The 10,163-nt window shown below is 61.2% G+C and overlaps 4 protein-coding genes across 4 annotated transcripts; 2 read left to right on the forward strand and 2 right to left on the reverse strand.

Moving 5' to 3' along the window:
* Nucleotides 1-109: 109 nt before the first annotated feature.
* RHTO_05086 (uncharacterized protein) lies at nucleotides 110-2,181 on the reverse strand (the record flags this gene model as incomplete). The annotated part of the gene is made up of 8 exons (XM_016418749.1): nucleotides 110-410; nucleotides 466-566; nucleotides 646-1,074; nucleotides 1,144-1,198; nucleotides 1,258-1,436; nucleotides 1,495-1,599; nucleotides 1,660-1,960; nucleotides 2,039-2,181. 8 exons carry the CDS (start codon nucleotides 2,179-2,181, stop codon nucleotides 110-112), a joined length of 1,614 nt encoding a protein of 537 aa, XP_016276025.1.
* Nucleotides 2,182-3,060: 879 nt separating this feature from the next.
* RHTO_05087 (ubiquitin-activating enzyme E1) lies at nucleotides 3,061-7,324 on the forward strand (the record flags this gene model as incomplete). Its single annotated transcript, XM_016418750.1, has 16 exons — nucleotides 3,061-3,131; nucleotides 3,435-3,454; nucleotides 3,528-4,145; nucleotides 4,205-4,302; nucleotides 4,362-5,121; nucleotides 5,180-5,248; nucleotides 5,305-5,501; nucleotides 5,561-5,812; nucleotides 5,875-5,949; nucleotides 6,005-6,338; nucleotides 6,402-6,494; nucleotides 6,553-6,596; nucleotides 6,653-6,769; nucleotides 6,826-6,947; nucleotides 7,007-7,178; nucleotides 7,295-7,324. 16 exons carry the CDS (start codon nucleotides 3,061-3,063, stop codon nucleotides 7,322-7,324), a joined length of 3,072 nt encoding a protein of 1,023 aa, XP_016276026.1.
* Nucleotides 7,325-7,738: 414 nt separating this feature from the next.
* On the forward strand, nucleotides 7,739-8,825 carry RHTO_05088 (haloacid dehalogenase-like hydrolase; the record flags this gene model as incomplete). The annotated part of the gene is made up of 5 exons (XM_016418751.1): nucleotides 7,739-7,813; nucleotides 7,877-7,943; nucleotides 8,011-8,136; nucleotides 8,194-8,581; nucleotides 8,636-8,825. The coding sequence occupies 5 exons, from the start codon at nucleotides 7,739-7,741 to the stop codon at nucleotides 8,823-8,825; spliced, it is 846 nt and encodes a 281-aa protein (XP_016276027.1).
* A 114-nt stretch (nucleotides 8,826-8,939) lies between these two features.
* RHTO_05089 (pathogenesis associated protein pep2) lies at nucleotides 8,940-10,075 on the reverse strand (the record flags this gene model as incomplete). The annotated part of the gene is made up of 7 exons (XM_016418752.1): nucleotides 8,940-9,146; nucleotides 9,224-9,277; nucleotides 9,345-9,359; nucleotides 9,430-9,688; nucleotides 9,755-9,768; nucleotides 9,838-9,867; nucleotides 9,929-10,075. The coding sequence occupies 7 exons, from the start codon at nucleotides 10,073-10,075 to the stop codon at nucleotides 8,940-8,942; spliced, it is 726 nt and encodes a 241-aa protein (XP_016276028.1).
* Between the last annotated feature and the right edge of the window lie 88 nt (nucleotides 10,076-10,163).

A 10,163-nucleotide genomic window follows, 5' to 3' on the forward strand; every position in this document is an offset into this window, starting at 1 on the left:
TATTTCTGCTCGCTCCCTCCCGCGTCACTCGTTTTCCAGAATGGATGTCAATGCAAGTATAAGTCACAACAAGTCGATGCGCAGAGCCGATGAAAACGTCTCCAGCCGCTCAGTCTGGCTTGCCTTCCTCCGCCTCTTCGACAGTGCCTATTTCTTCGTCGCTCGGCGTATGGGCCGGGTCGCCGTGATTCAGTGTAGCCGTCTGCGGAAGCTCAGACGATTGCGAGCCGGGCATCATCTGGCGCAAGAGTGAGGTAAAGTTCGGGTGATTGCCGCTGTTGCCTTCGCTCGGCGGCGCGCGCTTGGTATGCGAACTATCGAGCGCGAATGTGGTGACGTTCAGGTAAATGCTGGCGAAGAGGGCGATGGTGAAGAAGAACCAGTTGCCGAATGTTGAGGCGAACTCGATCCTGTGCGCCGCAATCCGTCAGCGTAAGTCGGAGGCGGGAAAAGCAGACAACTCACTTGATCCATGACGACGGCGGAGTGACGCCAGAGAAGATGATTGTAATCCAGAGCAGATAGCCGGCAAGGAAAGCGCAGATGATTGCAAGGAAGTGCGTGACCTGCGAGACCCGCCGCTCGTCAGCATTGCGCGTGCTAGCTCGGATCAGCGCGAGGTGAGAAGGAGTTTGGGAGACGCACCAGGATCAGATCCCGCTCCGCCTTCTTCAGCTCGACAACCTTTCTCGCCTGCAGACTCGCCGGGCTGACAATCTGTCCCGCGTTCTTCTCCAGATCCCGATTCGCAATCCGCTTGACTTCGCCAAACGAGAGGGTGCGAGGAGCGGAGCGCGGAGACGGGATGGGGGACTTGTCGGTGGAAGAGGAGGTGGACGGCGGCTCGAGATTGACGGAGAGTGGGCTGTCGGTGGCGCTGTTGGGCGGGAGCCGTGACAGGCTCGAGTCCTCCGTCGTCTGCCGCGCTGGCGAGGCCGCCTCGTGCGCCTGTGCGGGTGGAACTGGTCCGGCCGACTTTAGGAAGCTTTCGTCGGTGGTTAAGGGGATGAGGTTGACGCTGTCGCGAATTTGTACGCGTAGCTTGCGGACGAGGGCGAGACCGCCGAGATTGACCTGCACGTGCCAAAGACGTCAGCTCGCTGGTTCTTGACGAGTCGTCGAAGGGCTGGCGGCCAGCCTCACCAAGAGACACATGACCGGCATGCTGGTCCCGAAAGCAAAGAGAGCGGTGGAGAGACTGCAGAATGCCCGGTCAGTCGTAAGGCCGCAGGAGCGTGAAGAGGAAAGCGGACTCACGGCCGCGCAGCAGCACCGGCATCAAGCATTGCCTGTGTAGGCGCTTGCAGCGGGAAAAGGTCGATAAGAGTCGGTGTACGACCGTTCAAGCGGGCTTCTAGCGATTGGAGAGCGTTGACGAGGATGAGGTAGCGATCGTAGAGGCGAAGCGAATAGACGGTGTCGGCCGTGGCGAGGGCCTGCGGGAGGCTTCGTCAGCACGAAGTCAAATGTTGTAGAGAATAACGAGGTGCGCACGATCACGATCAAGATGTTGACGATCCCGCCGGCGAGACAGAGCGTGTTTGCGACGGGGACGGGGAGTACAACCTCGTTCGCCGACTCCGTCGCGAGCATGAACGCCTGCAGAGTCGAGTGTAAGGTTGTGCTCGAATAGATACAGTCAAAAGGAGCAAGACGTACCTGCAAGCCGGACCAGGAGACACACCAGCCGCCGAGGAAGAGCGGAATGCCTTGAAACGACCGCATGACGATCAGCGGTCGCTGGGAGTACTCCTTCGCGTACACCAGCCAATAGACGACGCTGTAGGCTACACTGTAGCCGCCCCAGATGACGAGCGAAAGCGTCCATGTCGTCCGAGAGTGAAGGACCAACAGTCGTCCGCTCGGTCGCTCGATCCGCCGTCCGAACCAGACCTTCTTGCCGTTTCGTCGAGTGTGGTAGATATGCAAGGCGATGAAGAGAAGGGCGGAAACGATCGTTCTGCGACGGCCGTACGACAGGAGGGGACGTCAATTCCGATTCGCTGTGCCGAAGACGCGAGGTGCTGAACAGACGCACGCTGCGATGACGGCGATGAGGATAAAGACGCGGACAGTGAAGCCGGCGGTCGGCGGCGGGTAGAAGAAGCTGCGAACGCCTGCAAGGAGTTCGCGGACTGTCGAGCCGTCGAGCGCGTGCGGCAGGAACTGCGAGGCCGACATGCCTGTTGGCGGGCGGTGGGGCCGCTCCTGGCGGGGAAAATGGAAGACTGTAGCACCGAGACGCAAGCAGAGAGAGGCAGCGGGAGGAGTAGGAGGAGAGGAGGAGGCGGTGAGGCGACCTGGAGCGGCGAGCGAGAAACGCGGGAGGAACGCGAGCTCTGCTTCTGTACCGATCGTCGTGGAAAGACTCCAAATGTCACGCTGAGGCGATCTCGGCACTTTGGTCGCTCGGAGAGGAAGGTGATCAACCAAAGCTGGACTCTCGCTGACGGTCCCGCTCAGCCAGACCTTGCTGTTCGCCGTGCAACCTGTCCTGTACACGAGGACTTGGTGCCCGGTATAGTAAGCAGTGTCCGCCCGTCGTACGTCGCCGCGAGGTGGACGTCTGTTGGTTCGACCGGACGACCCTCGACCGGGTCCTCAAGCCACAACGACGGTGAGCCGGCTGGACAACCTGCGGGATGATGAAGACAACGGAAGAGACGCTGAGTCGCGGGTCACGCAACTGCAAGGCGAGGCGGGACTGTACAGCGCGACGTGAGAGGGTGAGGAGGATGAGTAAAGAGCGAGGATAGCGTCCCAGCCGTTTCCACCAGCTCGTCGTTCGAACCGATGCATGCAAGCACGCGTACATCCCGCATTCGCGTCCTTCGGCAGCACAACGAGCGCGCCACCCTGATGCCCTCGCACCGTGTTCCGGCGAAGAGAGAGGAAAGCTGCTCGGGCGGCGGCTCTGGTGGTACGCTTGGAACTTTCAGCAGCGAGTGACTGCCCATAGAGACCGTCTACAGCATCCAAAGCCAGCTTTGCTCGCTGTGTGTTGAGGCTGAGGATGAGGAGGAGGCGAAGGAAACTCTCTCGCTCACCACACGCACCACAATGGCAGCACCAGCTCAGCAGCCAGTCTCGAACGACGCGGGACTCGACGAGAGTCTCTACAGTCGGCAGCTGTGCGTCCAGTCCCCGTTCACTCTGCTTACGCCGCCTCATCGCACCGAGACGAGGTCATCGGGTGAGAACGACGGGACAACCGCAGATGGGGCTGTCTCGAATGGCTTGGGAGCTCCAAGGAGCTGGATGAAGACGCAATGGAGGGTCTCTATGTCCCTATACGGCGTGGTGGCAGCAGCTGCTCCTGAGGAAGGCGGTGGGCGGTGGCTCATTCAGCAAGGCTCACACCGCTTGGGCGAGCGTGCCCTGCTGGCTCGCATAGGGACGCATGACAGCTGACCATACGCTTCCATTCTTCGCAGCTATGTCCTGGGCCATGAGGGTGCGTCTCGCACCTCCCCTGCAGCGGCTCCACCTCCTCGAACTTGGCTGACGGGATCTCGTATTGTCCGCAGCCATGAAGCGCATGGCCGCTTCCGATGTTCTCGTCATTGGTCTCTCCGGCCTCGGTGTCGAGATCGCGAAGAACATCTGTCTCGCAGGCGTCAAGTCGGTCACCCTCTCCGACCCGACTCCCGTCTCGCTCCCCGACCTCGGCACCCAGTTCTTCCTGCGCGACTCGGACGTCGGGCAGCGCCGCGACGAAGCCACTCGCCCGCGCCTGGCCGAACTTAACGCCTACACTCCCGTCTCTGTCCTTCCCGACCTCAACCTCGACGCCGTCAAGCGCTTCACCGTTGTCGTCCTCGTCCAGGGCTCGACCGAGGACCAGCTCAAGCTCAACGACTTCACCCACGCGAACGGCATCAAGTTCATCGCGGCCGAGACGGCCGGTCTCTTCGCCTCCGCGTTTTGCGACTTTGGCGAGCAGTTCCCGGTCGTCGACCAGACGGGCGAGAACCCGCTGTCCGGCATGGTCGTCGAGATCGAGGAGGCCGAGGATGCGCTCGTGACGTGCTTGGACGAGTCGCGGCACGGACTCGAGGACGGCGACTACGTCCGTTTCTCGGAGGTTGAGGGAATGAACATCAACTCGGACGGCGTCGAGGGGGCAAGGAAGATCACGGTGACCGGTGCGTAGCTCGCTCATCGCCGACTTCCCATCGTTGAGGCTGACATAGTGCGTCAACAGGCCCGTACACCTTCAAGATCGGCGACACGCGAGGACTGGGTCAGTACAAGCGCGGCGGCTGGTTCCATCAGGTCAAGATGCCCAAGATGTACGACTTTGTGAGTCGCGCTCCTCTCCCGTATTACCGGCGACGCGCTCACACAGAGCTTGCCCGCAGAAACCCTTGCGCGAGTCGATGACTGCGCCCGAATTCCTCATCACCGACTTTGCCAAATTCGACCGCCCGCCCACACTTCACATCGGCTTCCAAGCACTCTCCGCCTACCGCACCCAGCACAATCGCCTTCCCAAGCCCCGCAACCCCGCCGACGCCGCCACCTTTGTCCAGCTCGCCAAGGACATTGCCGCGCAGGTCAAGTTCGAGGGCGACCTCGACGAGAAGGTGCTCGAGGAGCTTGCCTTCCAGGCTGTCGGCGACCTCGCGCCCGTCAACGCCGTCATCGGTGGTTTCGTCGCGCAGGAGGTCCTCAAGGCTTGCTCGGGCAAGTTCTCGCCCCTGTACCAGCACCTGTACTTCGACGCGCTCGAGGCTCTCCCTGTCGATCTTCCCTCCGAGGAGGAATGCGCGCCCTCGAACCCCGCCAGTCGCTGGGACAACCAGATCGCCGTCTTTGGCCGCTCCTTCCAGCAGAAGATCGAGAACAACCGCCAGTTCCTCGTCGGCTCGGGCGCGATCGGCTGCGAGATGCTCAAGAACTGGGCGATGATGGGCGTCGCGAGCGGACAGAACGGCCACGTCTACATCACCGACCTCGACACAATCGAGAAGAGCAACCTCAACCGCCAGTTCTTGTTCAGGCCCAAGGACGTCGGGTCGTTCAAGAGTGAGGCGGCGAGGCGTGCGGCGACCGAGATGAATGCGGGGCTGGACGGCAAGGTCGAGGTCTTCAAGCTCGCGGTCGGACCGGACACCGAGAGTGGGTCGGTCGTCGAGGACTTGCCTAGCTCGACAGCTGACGCCCTCTGCATTCACAGACGTCTTCGGCGACTCGTTCTTCGACAGCATTGACTGCGTTACCAACGCACTCGACAACGTCTCGGCTCGTACGTTCGCTTAGCCCGCGTCTCTTGCAGGAAAAGACTAACTCGCTTGCCCGCAGGCCAATACATGGACCAGCGCTGCGTGTACTACGCCAAGCCTCTTCTCGAGTCCGGCACGCTTGGAACCAAAGGCAACGTCCAGGTCGTCCTCCCGCACGTCACCGAGTCGTACTCGTCGTCGCAGGACCCGCCCGAAAAAAGTCACCCGAGCTGCACGATCAAGAACTTCCCCAACCAGATCGAGCACACGATCGCTGTTAGTAGTCCACCCACATCGCCTTCGAGTCGGTGCTGACGCAGCATCTCCGCGCACAGTGGGCGAAGGAGCGCTTCGAGGAGTGCTTCGAGAAGCCGGCCGAGGTCGTCAACTCGTACCTCTCGCAGCCCAACTTTGTCGAGGCGGCCAAGCAGTCGGGCGAGACGGCGCAGCTCCTCAAGGTCAAGAGCTACCTCGTCGACCACAAGCCGCTCGGCTTTGAGGAGTGCATCACCTGGGCGCGCCAGCAGTTTGAGACGGAGTACGTCAACGAGATCAAGCAGCTGCTGTTCTCGCTGCCCAAGGACCTGGTGCGTCCCCCGACGATCAAGCCTGCTCGGTGAACCATGCTGACTTCAGTCCCTCACCCCAGCTCACGAAGGAGGGCACGCCATTCTGGTCCGGCCCCAAGCGCGCGCCTGAACCCCTGCAGTTCGACTACAACAACGTGCGTGGCCTGCTCACTGTGTCGACTGCTCATCTGCTGACCCGCCCTCTCGCAGCCCACCCACATGGAGTTCATCGTCGCTGCAGCCAACCTGCATGCGTACAACTACGGCTTGATGGGCGAGACGAACCTCGAGACGTTCAAGCGGGTGCTCGACCAGGTCCACCTTCCGGAGTTCGTGCCCAAGTCTGGCGTGCAGGTGCAGATCAAGGACGACGAACCCGTCAACAACGACAAGGATGCGCCTCCTTCGACCGACGCCGACGACCTCGCCTCTCTTGCTGCTTCCCTCCCGCCTCCCTCGACGCTCGCTGGCTACCGCATGGTCCCAGCGCAGTTCGAGAAGGACGACGACACGAACCACCACATTGACTTCATCACCGCAGCATGTGCGCGGCCTTCCTCCCTTCTTGCCGTGTAGCCATCTGGCTAACCTAGATCCGCTTTCGAAGCCAACCTGCGTGCGCAGAACTACGGTATCCAGCCTGCCGACCGGCACAGGACCAAGGGTATCGCCGGCAAGATCATTCCTGCGCTTGCGACCAGTGCGTCCCTTCGCGCGTTTCACTCGAGGTCAACGGCTGAACTTTTCTGTCCTTCCAGCCACCGCCGTCGTCGCTGGTCTCGTCTGCATCGAGCTGTACAAGGTGAGCCGTCTCCGAGATGGTCACGCGATTGCGTGCTAACGATGCTCGATCCGCAGCTCCTCGACGAGAAGAAGCGCGGCGCCGAGATGCTCGAGCGATACAAGAACTCCTTCTGCAACCTCGCGCTGCCGTTCTTCGCCTTCTCGGAGCCTATCGCGGCGCCTAAGATGAAGGTGCATCATTACGTCGCTCCTTCGCCTCGGATACCCCTGACACGCCTTCTCCGCAGTACCGCGACACCGAGTACACGCTCTGGGACCGCTTCGAGATCGAGGGCGATATCACGCTCGAGCAGCTCGTCGAGCACTTCAAGGAAAAGTACAAGCTCGAGATCAGCATGCTCTCCAGCGGGTGCGTCCGCCGTACTCGGCCTCGTCTCGAGCAAACACTCATCCCCCTCCTCCTCGCAGTGTCTCAATGCTGTACTCTGGCTTCATGCCGAAGAAGAAGCTCGAGGAGCGCCTCAAGATGCCGCTCTCGCAGCTCGTCGAGACGGTCTCGAAGAAGCCGATTCCCGAGCACGTCCGCGACATCGTCTTCGAGATCATGTGCAACGACATGGACACCGACGACGACGTCGAGGTCAGTACACCGCTCGCCGCCGTGCTCCCGCTCAGACGCATCGTTACTGACTTCGCTTGCCCCCCTCGCTCCCTTCCCTTGCTGTCTTCGACACAACGCCGCTTGCCTCTTCACAGGTCCCTTACCTCAAGGTTCGCGTTCGGTAGACGCGCTCGTCGCAGTTTCGCTTGCCTCTCGCGTAGACAACCATCCCTCTCGTTTTACTCGCAATCCCTGTGCAAAAGCCGCTTCTTCGTGACTCTCTGCTAGTACACCCGTGAGCGACAACCGCGAAGAAGAGCGGCTGCGAAGAGCCTGCCGCCCTCCACGCCTCAACGCTCCTCTTCCTCCTACGCCTCGCTCGCTCCGCGCCGTCTTGTCTTCTCGCGCTTCTGGACGCATCTGGCACTTCATTGCGAGCGCCTCTTCCTTTTACACACCGCCTAGAGTGCTTCGCCCGACTTTCGTTTTCTCATCAGTTTCTTTGAGGAATCGCCTTCCACGGCGTCGAGGAGGCTCTTCGAACTGCACGCGAGCGGTGTCTCGAAGGCTACTACTCACAACGCCGGAGCACGATCAATATGGTCATCCGCCGCGTCTTGCTCGATGCTTTCGGGACCGTCTTCTCTCCTCGCGAGCCTGTCTTCCGGCAATACGTGCGTCACGGTGGTTCAGACAGCTTCCTGATTATCTAATGACTAGAAAGCCTTTGCTCGCAGGTGGCTGTCGCACGCTCGTACGGCCTGCAGGTCAAGGAGGACGAGGTCAAGGACGCTTTTAAGCAAGGTCCGCCACCTCCTCCCGCGCCGCTCTGCGGCGAAGGCTCATTCACCATCACACCACCGTCTCGCAGCCTTCAAGAAGTGGGCAAAGCTGCACCCGCTGTATGGGAAGCACAGCTCGCCTCCGCTCGACTCGTCGCAATGGTGGTCCGGCGTGATTGGCGACACTTTCCGACAAGCTGGCGTTCTTGCTGCCGGTAAGCAGCTCTGCCCTCTCTGAGGAGCGCGGAAAGCTGACGTTCACCGCTGTACAGACTTCGAGCCCGTCGAGCGGGAGCTCTGCGATACCCTCGTCCGACGATTCTGGGGCAAAGAAGGCTACGAGCTGCACGACGACTGCGTCCCCTTTCTCCGAGCACTACACAGCGACCTCGCTTTCCCTCCACCCGCCATCGTTAGCAATACCGATACAGCCGTCTTCAAGATCCTCGATTCGCTCGAGGTCACAGCAGCGACTTTCGAGCCTTCCGAGGCAGGCATCAAACAGGACAAGATCTGGACGACTTGGGAGCTGGAGAAGGAGAAGCGCAGCGTGGAGTTCTGGGAGGAGGTGTTGCGGCGGCTGCGGGAGATGACGAAAGAAGCGGGCGAGGCGGAGCTTTCGCCGAGCGAAGTGTTGGTGGTCGGCGACGAGTTTGAGTCGTGCGTGCAATTCGTTTCTTTCTTGGGATATCGAGCTGACACGGCAGAGTGCAGGGACTACGAAGCGCCTCGCAAGGCAGGCCTGCGGAGCCTTCTCCTTCGAAGAACAACCACAAACGGAGAACACGCTCGTGCGAGCTATCAGGACGACGAGAGGAACCTGCGGAGCGAGGACGCGGTGGCGAGTCTGATGGACGTGGTAGAATTCATCAAGCGGGAGAACGAGGGGGTGAGGAAGCGGTAGGCGGCGGGCGAAACGGGAACTCTCTCTCTCCTTGAAAGACTGGTCACGATGCGTAAGCGAGTCCCAAGCGATGCAAGCAGTCCATCCTCTACTCCTCTCCCCCTTTTCTGCACCCTAAGCCCTCTTGACGCGCAAGAGCTCGTCCATCCTCTTCCTGTCCGCTCCCTGTTCCGTCCAAGCCCTCATCGCTTCGTAGAGCTTCTCGTGCTCCGGTCCCGAGGCGATAGGGAGGTCGAGCATGACGTCGTGGCCGAGGAGCGACTGGCAGTAGCCGAGGTAGCGGTAGCCGTAGGGGAAGCGCGAGAGGAGGGCGTCGTCGATCTGTGCGGCGAGAGTGCGAGACAGAGGTCAGCGTGGAACCGGGCGCGAGTGACAAGAGACGGAGCAGGCGAGCGCACCTTGGGGAGCTTGCGCGGGTCGACGGGGATGAGCCTGTCTTTCTCGTAGATGACCTGCGAGGAGAGTGAGGGGGTGCAAGGTCAGCTTCTGCGCGACAGTGAAGGTAGAGCGATGACGCACCTTGTAGTAGGCGACCTGCACGGAGCGACGGCGCACGAAGAAAGTCAGCTCCGTTCTCGACGGAAGCGAACGGACGGGAACGCACCTTCCATTCGCCCTTCTCGTTCTTCTCGCAGAAGAAGCAGAACCTATTGAGGCACTGCGCGTCGACCTCGACTTTCCCGCCCTTCTCGCCCTCGAGCTCAAAGCGCTGGTCGATGCACGTCTTGAGGATCCCGACGGCGCGCTTCGAGTCGGCGCCGAGCTCGACCGAGCATCCCATCGCGGCGTGCATGATGCGCTCGCCGCGATTGAAGCCGGCGATCGAGGCGGAGATGAAGTCGTCGATGGACTTGCCAGCGGACCTGCGAGACGAGCGAACGAGAGGTGTGAGTTCGAGGCGTCGTTCCGAAGCACGAGAGGGGACGGACCAGGTGGTGAAGACCTGCAGGAGTGTGTTCCAGCCATCAGTAAGCTGCTCCGGGACATGTAGCGAGTGTGAATGAGGACGAACCTGAGCGTCGTCCGTGAACATTGAGCGGTACTGTCTCCGCACCCTCTCAGCTCAGCGCCTCCGGAGCAACTAGAAGAAAGCTGTAACGCACCGCCCTCCAGTTCCTCGCATCGCGGTGGCACGGCCAGCCCTCGCAGATCTCGCGAATGGCGAGGCGGTCGAGCTTGTCCCTGTCCGGACCGTTGAAGAGCTTGGTCGTGGTCGGAGACGGGACTTGTGCGCCGAAGGGAGTGGACATGGTGGAGATGTAGTCGAGTTGAGCGAGGAAGCGAGAGAGAGGAAGAGGGAAGTGAGGCGGGAGAGGAGAAGAGTAGGCGGAGTGAGCC

Source organism: Rhodotorula toruloides (genome assembly GCF_000320785.1).
Source record: "Rhodotorula toruloides NP11 unplaced genomic scaffold Scaffold3, whole genome shotgun sequence".
Classification (NCBI taxonomy): Eukaryota; Fungi; Basidiomycota; class Microbotryomycetes; order Sporidiobolales; family Sporidiobolaceae; genus Rhodotorula; species Rhodotorula toruloides.